General features: G+C 41.1%; 1 protein-coding gene across 8 annotated transcripts in view; it reads left to right on the forward strand.

The window, feature by feature from the left end:
- TEAD1 (TEA domain transcription factor 1) overlaps positions 1-13,593 on the forward strand; it is a 161,599-nt gene that overhangs the window by 114,509 nt on the left and 33,497 nt on the right. For 6 of the 8 annotated variants that reach the window (XR_010884084.1, XM_067296147.1, XM_067296144.1 and 3 more), the window contains 4 exons: positions 1,309-1,371; positions 11,502-11,636; positions 11,830-11,876; positions 12,780-12,841. Coding sequence is in view for 7 of the 8 variants with exons in the window: in XM_067296144.1 (XP_067152245.1) it covers positions 1,309-1,371; positions 11,502-11,636; positions 11,830-11,876; positions 12,780-12,841 (307 nt within the window). In the remaining variant the exon portion in view is untranslated. Of the gene's footprint in view, positions 1-1,157; positions 1,221-1,308; positions 1,372-11,501; positions 11,637-11,829; positions 11,877-12,779; positions 12,842-13,593 lie in introns of all 8 variants that reach the window. The other 2 variants (XM_067296143.1, XM_067296146.1) reach the window with 1 other exon arrangement.

Here is a 13,593-nt window from a genome sequence, read left to right on the forward strand (position 1 = left end):
AATACAGGGTGTTTTGATACTACTGTCATGGAATAGGCTTTAAAAAGGGAGGAAATAAAGCTTTGGTTCCTCTTTTCTTTTGCTTGTCTTATTTCCCAGACAGGAATTGTAACTAACTTGAATATGTGCAGCACCTGGTACAGTATGCCCTAGGTCAAGTAAGAATAAGAGAGATCTCTCCTTAGCAGTTTTTATCGCTGTGGTTTTTAAACATTCACGTCAAGGTCTGCAGGATGCTGCGCAGTACTGTGCTATGCTGAACTGCACAATTTAAAGCCTCATCATCCATATTGTGAATTTCGGTACATGCTGGAGTAAACAAGAAGTGACTCGGGCCCAGATCCTTCACTGCACAGGCAACAATTTTGATTAATAATATTGGTCCAGTGCAGGGCTGGGTTTACACAGATTTTGTACTGAAATGTAATATGTAATGATAACGGGCCAAACCTGGACATTGCCCATGTTGACATCAAGGTACTGGTCCCCACCTACATGAGTGTTTTATGGGCAAATTTGATACTCAGATTACAGAGAAAGCCAGCATAGGTTCCTCTTCTGAGACCTATATTGTGCCAGTATTTTATCGTTCATTCCAGAGTTTAGAGCATTTTGGTGAGGTCAAAACACAGCCTGAGGCTCCTTGTTGGAGCTGTAGAACACAACAAATAAAGGATAAAATTTCGTGATGCTGAGTTGAGCGAAGTGTCAAGTGGCAGAAATGATCAGGGTCTGGCCCGGCATGCCCTGCAGCCCTGGGCAGCTCTGTGTTGCCCTCGCTCAGGCAAGTAATCCCGTCGGAGCCCCATGTGCGGGAGCGGCGCTTGGCTGTGGATGGGGCTGTGACAGGAAGCGTGCAGTCTGCGCCCACTTGTCAACAGGGTCTTCTCTCTTGTAGCCGAATGCGTAATTTAGTGGGTGAAACTTTTTTTCCCCTTAGTAAGTCACTGCAGTGATGACCTGTATTGTTAAGCCTTGGGGCTAAGAGCTTGGTATCTGGCTGGGAATGTGGTATCTTTAACAGCAGAGCTTACTGAAGATGCAAATAACTTACCCCCTTCAGAAAAAAAGTTATTTTTTAAAAAATAGATATTTTAAATTTGATTTGCTTTTTGTTTTTCTTTTGTTTGTTTTTTTTATAAATCTGAACAATGTAGGTGTCTAGTCACATACAGGTCTTAGCAAGAAAGAAAGTTCGGGAAATTCAAGCCGCCATTAAGGTACGTTTGGCTTGCCCAGTTGTAGGGGGCTTTTCATCTCCATGGTTACAGGCTTTTCCTTTGTTTCCTCCCTTCCCCTACCCTGCAGGTGTCTAGTCACATTCAGGTTCTTGCCAGAAGGAAATCTCGTGATTTTCATTCCAAGCTGAAGGTATGCGCTTTTCTGCTTTTGGGCTTGTGGTTGCTATGCATTTCACTTCCTGTTTTCCATGGTGATCGGTGAATGCCTGGTGCTGTGATTCTTGTAACCTAGTTTTCTTGCATGTGGTAGCTGTTTACATTTCTTTGTGTTTAATCTCTGATTTCTGCACTAGCATCCACCTTAAAAAGATTATTTTAACACTGTCCAAATGCAACGTGAACTACTCTTTGTAACAACTCAGCACCTAAACCTGATTTTTTTAACCCAGTAGGGTTTTTTAACAGTTGAGTGCTAGACTGTTAGTGCATTTAAATACACAGGGGCTTTGTGCAGTTGTATAGGCACTTTTTCTTTTTCCAGAGGGGTAATTGAGGTAGTTCTTTTCTGTTCCAAAATGTTTTTTTGTCTGTGCTTTTGAAATGCTATCAAAAATACTTAAAATAGATTGTTTATTCTAAGTGCCAGACAGCACAGTTTATCAAGATTGCTCTAACTATAAGGTGTTTCTAGAGTACAATCTAATATCACCTTAAGTGAAATACTATTTTCAAGATTCCCTGAAAATTTATTTTTTAAAGTAAAATATTGACATTTAATCTTTGGAGAGCCTCAGTCAGAATCCTGTCCAGGGAATATTAAGTATGTTTGCTTAATCTGACTTGATGAATTGTATAGGTCCCCATTTTCCCTGGTTTCCATAAAATATATTCTAAGGCTAAAAAGAAACTCTTGGAAACATTTATAGGGGTTTCTTGGTTTGCTTGCTTTTTCACATTTTCCAGTGGAGATCTTGGGACTCTTTTTGTTTTGCTTTTACATTACTCAAAAAGTGGAAGAGGGAGCTTTACCGTTTTGTTGCTGATTTTCTTTTAAAGAAAAAGCAAAGGAACTTGTAAATCTTTTACTTCCCTCCTTTTTTTCTTTTTGTTGATTTTTTTTTTCTCAGATGAGAATAAATCACGTTTTTGTTCTAGCTGAAAAGCAAAATGTTTCAGAAAGTAATTTCACAATACTAAGTGGTGAGCTCTGTGGATGCTTACCACAATCCTGGAACTGCAACATATAAATAACAGACTGGCTTTATAACAGGCTTTCTTGACAGAAGCATTTGGTTTTTAGTCCGCAGTGGGCAGCATGCTGGCAAGCTTGTATGGCTGTTGGTGGCTGGCTTTTTAGCTGCACTGGCTGAGCAGTTGGGGTTCATAAAGAACAACTAAGACAACTTAAACATACTGCTTTTTAACCGAGGGTGCAATAATACAGAGATATGTAGCATTTTAAGCTTAAATTGTCAATCCTTGATGCCTAAAATTAAATATGTAAATAGATGGCCTTACTTTCAGAAGTGCTCAACACCAGCAGATCTCAGGGATTTTATAGGAATGGTGAGTGCTCAGGGCCACAAAAATCAGGAAACATATTTAGATGCCAAAATACAGACTGAGGAGCCTAACAAAAGTATTGGCTTTAATATTCTAAAACATTTCCCTTTCTGAATACCCTAAATAACTTAAAACTAAGAAGACACTTTTTAAAACAAAAAATATTCTTTATTACTGCACCTGTTGTCTGATTTTTATTGAAGCTTTCCAAAGAAGAAGAAGCTAGCTCAACCCTAGTAATATTTAAGTCCTCTAGCCTAGGTAATATTTGCAGTAAATAGAGATCCAGAGGGTTTTCTGATTTTAAGGAGTTACCTGAAGAAGGAGAAATCTATTAGGGCAGCAAAATATTTTGTAAGGGTTTCTGAACTTGTTGCCCCTTCACATCCATCAGCACGTTGCAGCTCCACCAGAGCTACATAAAAAGCAGAGGAGGCCTGAAAATTCAGCCACAGTTGTGGTGCTGAGAATTTACTGATTTGCGAAGAATCTCATGCCTGCGTGTCCCTGCTGTTCTGCAGAAGACATTTGCTTCAGCGCAAGGATGGAGAACCCTTCTGTAAAAAGGGAAGTTTACCAGCCTCTGAATTTGCCACGAGCCCTGGGATCGAGGTGGCACAATCCCTCTTGCTCTCCCACTTCTCTGCAGGGATTGCAAGCGGCAAAAGTTGCCCAGCCGTTCCCCAGCCAGCCCCACCTTGAGTGATGCTGATGGGCAAGCCCTGCATCTGCCCAGCCCCTGGGGTGTCATTAAGTGTGCCCTCAATTTTGTTCGGGACCCAGTGACACAATCCCACCCCTTCTGCAGGGCCCTGGGCCTCAGGAGGGCCTGAAAATTTGCAGGGGAGCCAAGAAGGCTCTCCCCATCACTCGTTGGCTTCTTGTCATACTTGGTCTTAATGAATGAGATCCTACAGCTTGACTTGTGTGCTGTTTGCACAGATCCCTTCCAGAGCAGGTGCTGCTCTCCCAGACTTTTTTCTCCCCAAATGGAAGAGATGAAATTTTGATGAAAGAAGTTGCCATAAGGATGCTAACTCTATAAGGAAGGGAGCTTTTACTTTATCTGACTGACCATGGTGCTGTAATTACTCACTTGCAAGTGGGAGGAACTGCTTGTTTTGAACCTGAGAAGGAATCTCACTCCCCCAGACAATTTGTTAGCGGCATTGCCAGTACTTTTCTTCTTATTCCTGTATTGAAACATCTGTATTTCCCAGTATACTTTGAAAACTGCTTGAGAAAAACATCACTGATTTGAAATGAAGACAAGCTGAATATATTTTGTCATCCAGGAACGCCCATTGTTTCAGCGAGGACCGCTTTAGCAGCAATCTGGAAAGTCCCATTGATCTCTTCAGGAAGATTATGCACTCTATTTCTTCTTCTTGAGCAGGTGGTGCCTGCATTTTGCTGTGAAGGGATAATCACTTCAAGCTTCGTTTCTTCAGATTAGCATTAGGGAACAGGTGGAAACTGACTGTGAGTATTTGAAGTAACAAAGGATTGCTAGCTCGCTGCATTAGTACTTGCATTACGCAGCACTACTTCTTACTCTTGGCCAATCCTGCAGCTTTAACAATGAGCTAGTACTTGCAATTACTTTGTAAAACATGTGATTGGTGGCATTCAGGAGACCAATTACTACTTAAAATAATACATGCCTCCAATGTCAAGTTTCCTAACTACAGTGTGAGGTGAAAGCACACTATGGAAGAAATCCAAAGATCCTTCTTGCCAGTCCATAATTATGAGTTCAGTCAGATCTGGCCTGAGGCAGTCTTCATCTCCTGTGTTTCTTCCTCTTGCCACAAAAGTATTCCCTCAGCACACCTCCTGCATGTATGTGTGGTAGGTTATTACAGAGAAGCTGGTCGTTCGCTGTGTTGCAGTGCTGCTGTAGCTGAACTGGTGGCTGGCAGGGACCTGAGGCTTGCGGGGTTTGGCGTGGAGGCACTCCTCCCCCCGCTGACATCCAGTCCACTGCTAGTAGTGGTCTCTGTATTATCATTTTTTATTGATCTTTCAGGATGTGGCTGATCTGTCCCATTGACCTCCGTTCCTGGTCTCTTTACCTTGACGCAGGGTATAACAAATAACTTTTGTTCCTGAGACACCTTGTGGGTTTATTTCAAACCCAGAGATCTTCCTGCCTAGCCTCTGTCTGAACCGTGCTCATGACAAGGAGAGTACTTGGCATACCTGCTGAGGAATCTGAGGCATTCATTCTCTTGCTTATCTTCTGCAGAAATCCAAATGGATGGACAGGTTTCAGAGCTATCCTTACCCAAGGCACTGGATACAGTATTACTGAAGCTTACCTAATAGACTGAATTCTTACCTGCTTTCTGTAAAGTCTTTTTGGTACAGCAGAGTTCCTTTTCTTCAATAACAGATACCAACAGTCACTTGGATTGATGAATCCTTAGCCTGCAAGAAGGAGAATTTTTACCTGTGCTATTGCTACATTTCAGGACCACCAATACAGAATGTCCCATCAGCCCTTCCAGGGATGTTAAACATTTTAATTTCTTTTACTACGGGAAAACAGTTTTTAGAGATTTTGTCTTACTTGTCTGAGATTATTAAAATCTTTCTGAGGTTGGAGAAATTTCATCTCATGAAAGAGCTAAGAGAGGTTGGAATAAAGGAGTCCTTAGAGATGGATCTGAGAGGCAGTTCCTCTTTGTGACATTTCCTCTCACTCAGAGACTGGAGGAGGAAAAGCAGAATTTTTACTTTCTGATGTTGTTTTTCCACCTCAAATGTACCAGTCCATAGCGTCAGGTTGCAGCATTTCCCACCTTTGCACTGACAGGGAGCCAAAATTACCTCTGTTTATTCAGGAAAAAAGGTGCATTGGAAGTTGTGCCTAAATAGAGAGTAAAGGTCTTCACAGCAGCATATACGTCTATCTTAGACTTTCATTTTAGATATTTTTTCATAGTGCAAGATTAATTAGACAGACACAAAAAGAAACATTAAAATGCCTACGGTTCATGTATTACATGTTTTAAAATCCATTATTCTACATTCTGCATTGAGGGATAAAAAGAAAATATTGTTGTCAATTATAGAATGCTAAAGATAGCTCTATACTTTTTAAATGAACAATGATAAAAGCCTTGAAAAATTCCCTTTGATGTGAATGGAGTCTTCAGCATTTTGAAATACAATAAGATGGATTAATTGCTACTCATTAGGCAGCAAGTTGGGACAGCTTTGAATGCGCATTCTCTTCTTGGCATTAGCTATTGCCTGGCTGAAATAGCCAGCTTTTGTATTTACTCCTGTCTTCTCTAATAATAAGCAAATTGGAGATCAGGGCTAGAAACACTGAAGTGCTCTCTATCTTTTGTCCAGAACAATTGTATATTTTCATGATTTGTTTATCTTTTTTGAGCTACAGCTAATTATTGCAAAGGTTATTTGAATCAATACAAGATCTGAGCAGAAATAACATCTGCAAAATTGCTTATTGGGAAACTATTTTATGTTAGCGTTACTGTAATTTTGTGAGCAAATTGTTGTTTCCTCTCTTATGTCATATTTTATTCCTTACCAGAAAGTTTCATATTTGAAATATTGGTACAGGTTTTGGGGTTTCTTGAATTAATATTGTATTCTGTTGTACTTAATCTTTCATACTGTCTTAGATTTTTTTTTCCAAAGTCATAGATAACATGGTATTCAAAGCCTCATTTACCATTTTAGGATAACAGTTTTTATTTTTTTGCTGTAGAACTAGTTTGAACTGATTCATTGAATTATTCTACTGTTTATGTTGGATTAAAAGAAAGTCAAGCACAAATCCTCTTGTGCTTGTGATGTAGAAGTCTTGTTTCACATGGGGCTTTTATGGATACTGTGATTTATAATTGGATGATACTGGGGAATTTTTCTTATCTAATTTAACTGTGTATTTTGTATCCCAAAACTAACGGGTGAAAAGTAGAACTCAAGGGCCTGATTCATTAAAAGTTACATCCTTGCATTAGAGTCTTAGAGCTTACCCCTTATGAAAACCAAATGTTTGCAACTGCAGTCAGAGATAGTCAGCTAAAACATGGAACAGATCCCGATCTCCATTACAATGATGACATTTTAGAGAGTCAGTAGAACTAGTCCACATTTCCACTGATAGCACTCTTAATCCGGCTCAGCAATACTACTAATTATGTAGCAAAGCATAGAAGACTTTTATAAGGAGAGAGGAAGACAGCAGTTTAAAAGTGAAGTCTGTTACTTACTACAGTGTCATTCCTGGGCGGCAGCAATCCTGTCAGAGCTCATAAATTAAGTAGGGTCAAGCCAGGTCAGTGCCAGATGGGACATATCCAAGAAATACCTAAAGCTCCGTCAGGAGTTAATGATTCGGTAGGAGATACTGTTCCCCCAGGCCTCTGCCGGACCTCAGCGTGGTGCGCTGCAGCACTGCATATTCTGGGCCAAATTTTTATTTTACTTACATCAGTATAAACCTCATTGAGCTGAAAGGATTTATTCCAGATTTACACAGCAGCATGAGTGAGTGCAAAATCAAACCCTTTACGTCTTGGACAAGATAGGAAATCAAAGTCTTAACTATTTGCAGTTGTTAAAAATCCCACAACATTCCCATTCAGAGTAGGGGTGTTAACCCATTTGTCCTGGCCAAATTCCAACCTGGGTAATTACTATAATCTGCCTGTTTAAATTACCCCTGCCGTTTTAATTGGATATATTACTTCTCTTGCTGACTAAACTGTGATGTAATACCATTGTGTGTTATTAATCAGTTACTAAGTTTCATCCCAGAAGTGGCTGCATTGCAGTGATAGGTGGAAAGCCTCATTCCCTCCTGGTTACATGCACTCTCCATTCGAGCTTTAAAAAGTACATATATTTGTTTTTTTAAGTGACAGACAAGGTCATATTTCAATTTAAATAAACAACTTTTAAGTGTGGTTTTCCCATTTCTTTTTGAAGACTGGCATGTCTGCCTGATTATAGAAGTACAGGCCACCACCTTGCAGCTCTCCAAAACTTTCTTGGAGCTAAAACACTTTGTACCAATGGACGTCAGGACCTCTTATATGTTTGTATTTGATTTTGAATTTGATTTCTTTTGTGTTTGAATGTGAAATTACAGTAACTTTGGGGGGGGGGACTATTCTTCTGACTATGCAGAGGTTCCTAAGCCTACAAAAGGTGGAACTTCCCCTTGATGTGTGTTAGCCAGAGCCTGCTAACATGCAATGGAGCTGGCAGATTTGCGACTTACTGGGAAACTTTATAGGAGTCCTTGAAATTCCTCAAGACTGTAGCCGTATCACAAGGGCTGCATTTCTGAGCTGTCATCCTATGCATTTTTGCTGTCTCTCCATCCTCCTGAAAATGTCCAAGAGGATGAAATGAATGGCCACCACAAAACGCAGGACGTTCTGGGGCGAAAGGCACCAAATGGCAAGAGGCAAGGGGCATCCCTTCTTGTCTCATGAAACGGCAGGTGTTACCTCCTGCCAACAATCCCTGTTGCTGCTCCTGAAATTAAGCAGTGTCAGGCTTATTGCTAATGGAGGGCAGCAGACCCTCCAAGACAGTTTCAAAGTTCCTGCTCCTGTGAACAAACAGGAAGCGTAAGTCTTGAAGGAAGTGTAAGTCTTTACAAATTTCTATTCAGTTCATCTGTCAGGGTGGGATTTACGTGGCATAACTGTTGCCAGGTAGAAGTTGGGTGTCTAGGCTCCTATTCTAATCTTTGGGCAGAGATAGCAACCTCCAGAAAGTAATGCCTTCCAGTTGCTTTAGATGTCTATTTAGGAAGAGGTAAATTGTCTCCTGGAGGTGCTTCTTCACTGACAATAGTGTGAGGTTAGACATCTGCCTTAGACTGGAGCCACTTACATGGCTGAAGCGAGGCGAGATGAACCACATCGTAGGTATATAATTTGCCCTGGGCTCAAGCAGCTCCCAGAAACGGACTTTTATGTCACTAGCAAAGCCTTTACTTTTAAATTCTTCTGTAGTTTAGATCCACCAAATAATAAGCCCATTATAGCAGCAGAACAGTATGGGTTTGGGAACTTGAGGAGAGCACAAGAATTAGCTGCGTTTTTGTGTGCTGCCACTGACACAGCTGGCTGGCTGTAGTGACGAGGCGGTGCTGGAGATGAGGCTGTGATGCGGCAAAATGTTCTGCAGAATAACAAGGTAATCCCAAAAGCAGATTAGCTGGGGAGGTTACTAGGACCCAGAGGCACATGTACAGGGCATCTCTCAAATCACACATTTCACACACAGGATACTGATCCCCTGTATGTTTGTTTTTGTTATGATTTAGCTGACTGGGTGCAAGACTTGTATGGTTTGGCATTTCCAAGCCAGCTAGCCTAACAAAAAATAAGGAAAAGGGGACAGAAAGGCCTGGTGGAGCCACTATCTTCATAGTGCGTGCCAAAGCCAAAGAGACCACAGGTACTGCTTGAGGAATCTCCTTATTTTCATGCGTTTTCACGATACCTTCATCATGAAAACGCATGAAAATAAGGAGATTCCTCAAGCAAGTCCTTTTTACTGTGCAGGAGGATGGAGAAGTTGGCTTTCTGGAGAGCTGCATGGATCTCAGGAGACAGCAACTTGTTTTCACCCACTGTAGCACATTTTAGCCCTGCCAGCTGCAGGCATCAGAAAGCAGCCAGTAAAACATCCCATCCTTGACCCCTCCTAGCACCCCTTCCTGCCTTGTCAGCCTGTAGGTGTCAGTGCCAGCAGCAGGAAGAGTCATGAGCTGACTTCCAGCTCTTATCAATTAAAATGTTCATAGTTATAAGGGAAAGCTACAACTTGATAAAACAACCAAGTTTTGTTCACCCAAATGCTAGTGGACAGCATGTTCCCCCCCTTCTGTCCATGGCGCAGTGGTAGGGTAGAAGCTGCCGTGCAGATGTATTGTCAGGTGAACTTAGGTAGTCCCTTGCTTTGGAAAGGGCAGAAAGCACGGTCCTGCACTGCTCCCCACCTCCCTTTTCTCCCTGGCAGCGTGACTTTTGTAGGAGCCGTGTTGCGCGCGGCCCCTTCCCTGGGGGCTGTACAGGAGGAAGCGCAGATGAGTCCGCAGATGTTACTGCTGCTACTAGAAGCGCTGCACCTGACTGAATTTCTGCCTTGAATCCTGCAAGGTGCGGAGGGGGGACACTGCTGGGAACAGCTGCTCCCCTGCTCCACCCGCTGCTCTCCTGAGTGAGCGGATGCCCGGCTGCAGCTCCCAGCAAAGCCTGCAGAGGCTCCTTTTAAAGCTTGGGGAAACAAGTTCAGCAACAATCCTCTTCATTTGATATCTGCAGCTTTCACACATGGAGATGGGGGTTGTTTTCCCCAGTGTTTTGGTTTTCTTTTTCTTTTTTTTTTCTTTCTTTTAATGAATCAGTCCCTAGGTGAAAATGAGGCATTTGTTTAAACCTGATATTTAATGTTGAGCAAACTGCTCTTCCTTTGTTTCTTATTATTCTGTTCATATTTTGCTAAAAATCTGCTATTCTACACAAGCATTTTAATAAACTGTTTGTTGTTGTATCCAGGTAACAAGCATGGTAAGTATTTTAACTAAACCAAGTATTATGTACCTTAGCTGTGCTTGGCAGAATTTTTGGCTAGCTTTTTCTGTACTTTCAGCCTGTGCTGTTTCTAAAGGAGCTATTCAAAGGAAGAAACTGCTCACCTATAGTACTACTACATACAAGCTTTAGGGGGAGCATATGTGCAGAGTCATATACCATATATAAGAGCATGCATCTCTTGCCAGCATGCTTGCTACTTTGCTTGTAAAGTAAAACCAGAAAAACAAAAAAAATCCTTGCCTAATATTGCTTGTGTTCCTTCCTTCTAAGTCATGTACCTAAATATTAGCACTTACTCATACAGTACTGGAGATGAGGAACCCTTCTTGACCAAATAGTAACAGTCTACTATTTACTTATTTTATCTGACCTAAAATATCCACGTAGTTAATTCTGTTGCATTAGAGACTTTCTTTTTCTATTCTGTGATCATACACAATTGGCAGTGACTAGGACTTCAAGTGCTGCGTTAATACAAGTAATCAGTCATAAACCGTCTTTTCTTAAACTTGTTTCTATATACTTGAAAACAGCAGAGATTTTATGGCTAATTGTGTTCTTTGGGAACACTAAAAATTAGTAAAATACCACAACTGGAAGTTTAAAATGTCATTTATGTTTTTGTGATCCAACTTATAAAGTACTTGTTGTGAAACAGAATTTGAAATGTTTCTAAACTTGTAAGCATGAAGAAAAATCTGTCATTGTTCACAAGTCAGTTGCAGTTCTGTGTTCTCATTTTAAAGTGTAATATTAAAGGCAAACTTCTCTTAGATCAAAATGATAGAGCTCAAATCTCAGTGATCCCTGTCCTGCAGGCAGAGCCTTAGCAGCAGACCATTTTCAGTTGAGCCTGATATAAAATCAGCAGAATTTGCCCATGTAAATAAGTGGGCAGCAGTTTGCCCTCCCAGAGCCTCCTGCGAGCTGGGAGAGCAGACTGAGAGTTCAGGTCTGCCACGCATGTCTGAGAGGAGGTTTTGCCTTGAGGTAGTTTGAGTGTTAGCCTCTGTGCTGTATTTTTTTCCTGCATGGTTTGCTATTTTTGCATTTTCTGTGTGGCTTTTTAAGTTTTTAGTTATGTGCTTGTAGCTGCAATTATTTAACATCATTTGTTGTGCCAAATGTTTTAAGACTCCATGTAATTGTCATGTTAAAGGATCAGACAGCAAAGGACAAAGCACTCCAGCACATGGCAGCAATGTCATCAGCTCAGATAGTCTCAGCTACTGCTATTCACAACAAGTTGGGCCTGCCAGGAATTCCCCGTCCTACGTTTCCTGGGGCACCTGGGGTAAGTTGTTAGCTGAGTCCCCCCCCAAAATCCCTGTGTTTTCTAAAAATGGTCAGTAGAAAACTAAGGCTGAGTGAATGGATTAATGCTTTCATTTGTGTTTGCAAGAGGAATCATACGTGTTCAGAAATATCCCAAACCTTTCAACAAAGAAAACAATTGTGGGTCTGTTTGTTTGTTTTTCCTCTTTCAGTTTTGGCCGGGCATGATCCAAACGGGGCAGCCTGGATCCTCGCAAGAGTAAGTCTGAAAAATAGAATGTCCTTCTATATGCACTGTGGGGCTGGCTTGTGGAGTTTGCTGCCTGAGGATAAATTTTGCCTGAGGCAAAAATTTACAAATCTTTCTAAAAAGAAGGAAAAGATAACTGTATGGAAAGAAAGAGTCTTTACAGCGAAGTGAACTCGTGTTCAAAAAGTTAGAAGGGATCCCAGACCTCAAATCTGATGCTGAACACCTAATGGTAACACGCTTTTTTCTCCCATGGTAAGATGGAGCGATAATGCAAGGGAAGCGTCTGATTAGGTTTTGCCTGTGAATAAGTTTCCAGGACAAGCCCTGTTTAAATATATGAGTGATACTAGAGGAAAAGGGAACTTTTTTCCTGCAGGGCAGAGGAAGACCACTTGAGGCCTCTTTGTGTTCACCGAGGGTCACCAGTCCTCGGCACCTCGATACCCACAGCACCATGTGGGGAAGGAAGTCTTTGCCCTTCCTTCAGGCATTTTTAGCCCTGCAGTGGTCTCCGGTCCAGCAACATCTCCCTGCCTTATTTTTCAAATTCTCCCCACCTTATTCCCTTTAGGTCAGTGGGAGTCTTTGTGGCCCTGCAGTTCACTGTTGTTTGGATTAATAGGGAGTCAGAGCAATCTTGTGTAAAGCGGGTCAAGGCATGTCCCGCAATGGTTTCCTCGTACGTAGCTGACCGCTGGCAAGCTCCGGGCTTAAAGATGTTTAGTGCAATTCTCATGCCCCCTTCTCTCTGTTATCTCTTTATTGCCTGTCTTTTAAATACGGGGTGTAAGGAGGCAATATATTTGTGGGTAATGGTCATTAACTATGTATTTTCTTATACTATGTGACTCTAATGGAATAAGCTATGAGTGGCGTGGTATATGATTTTTGTATAACTATTTATTCCAGTGTAAAGCCATTCGTTCAGCAGGCCTATCCTATACAGCCATCGGTCACAGCTCCCATTTCAGGTAATTCTTCAGTTTATGGTCTCCTTTAAAAAGACTTGAATTGTGTACTGAATGTGATGTTTTAATTCCTGAGGTGGACAGAGCCACTACTCTGTATCTAATGTCTCCTGTATCCAACCCAAAACTTGTCCCTACCAAAAAGCAGTGTAAAAGTATCTGATTATATATGAGGGAAAATCACTGGGGTTCCTTTTTAGTTTTAGGTAGGAAACACTAATATATGTGTGAAGAATTGTGATATGTGATCTCCAGTCACCGTTTCATATCATAGGAAAACAGCTTGTAAAAAATAAAATGAATAATAGGATGCATGTTTGTATTTTAATAGCTAAATCTTGCTTCCATCTCTAATGAGAATAAGCCTCAGTTTATTTTAAATGGTGGCTGAAACTGTTCCAAAAGCATTTATGTTTAGTCTTAAGTATAAAACATCTCTGTGAATCTGGTTGTTGATAACTCTCCCCTCTTGAAGGTCCCTGCTGTGCCTAGTACCACTTTGATAGATACCTAATGTTTATTCTGACTTCTCTTGCTTGAATTGATCAAGCCTTTTCCTTGGCTACTTCCCTACTCCTTTTCCCAACTTTGTTTCATTGCTAATTTCAGGGAAGATCATTATTTCTTTGTAGATGGCAACTAACTTAACATCTCCATCACCAAACTACACCATGCTTCTGATTGTTTAACCTGCTGTTTTCTGGCTCTTAACCATTTTTGTTGGTTTTTTTTATAACTTCCTGCTATGTTATGCT

Source organism: Apteryx mantelli, chromosome 4, assembly GCF_036417845.1.
Source record: "Apteryx mantelli isolate bAptMan1 chromosome 4, bAptMan1.hap1, whole genome shotgun sequence".
Classification (NCBI taxonomy): Eukaryota; Metazoa; Chordata; class Aves; order Apterygiformes; family Apterygidae; genus Apteryx; species Apteryx mantelli.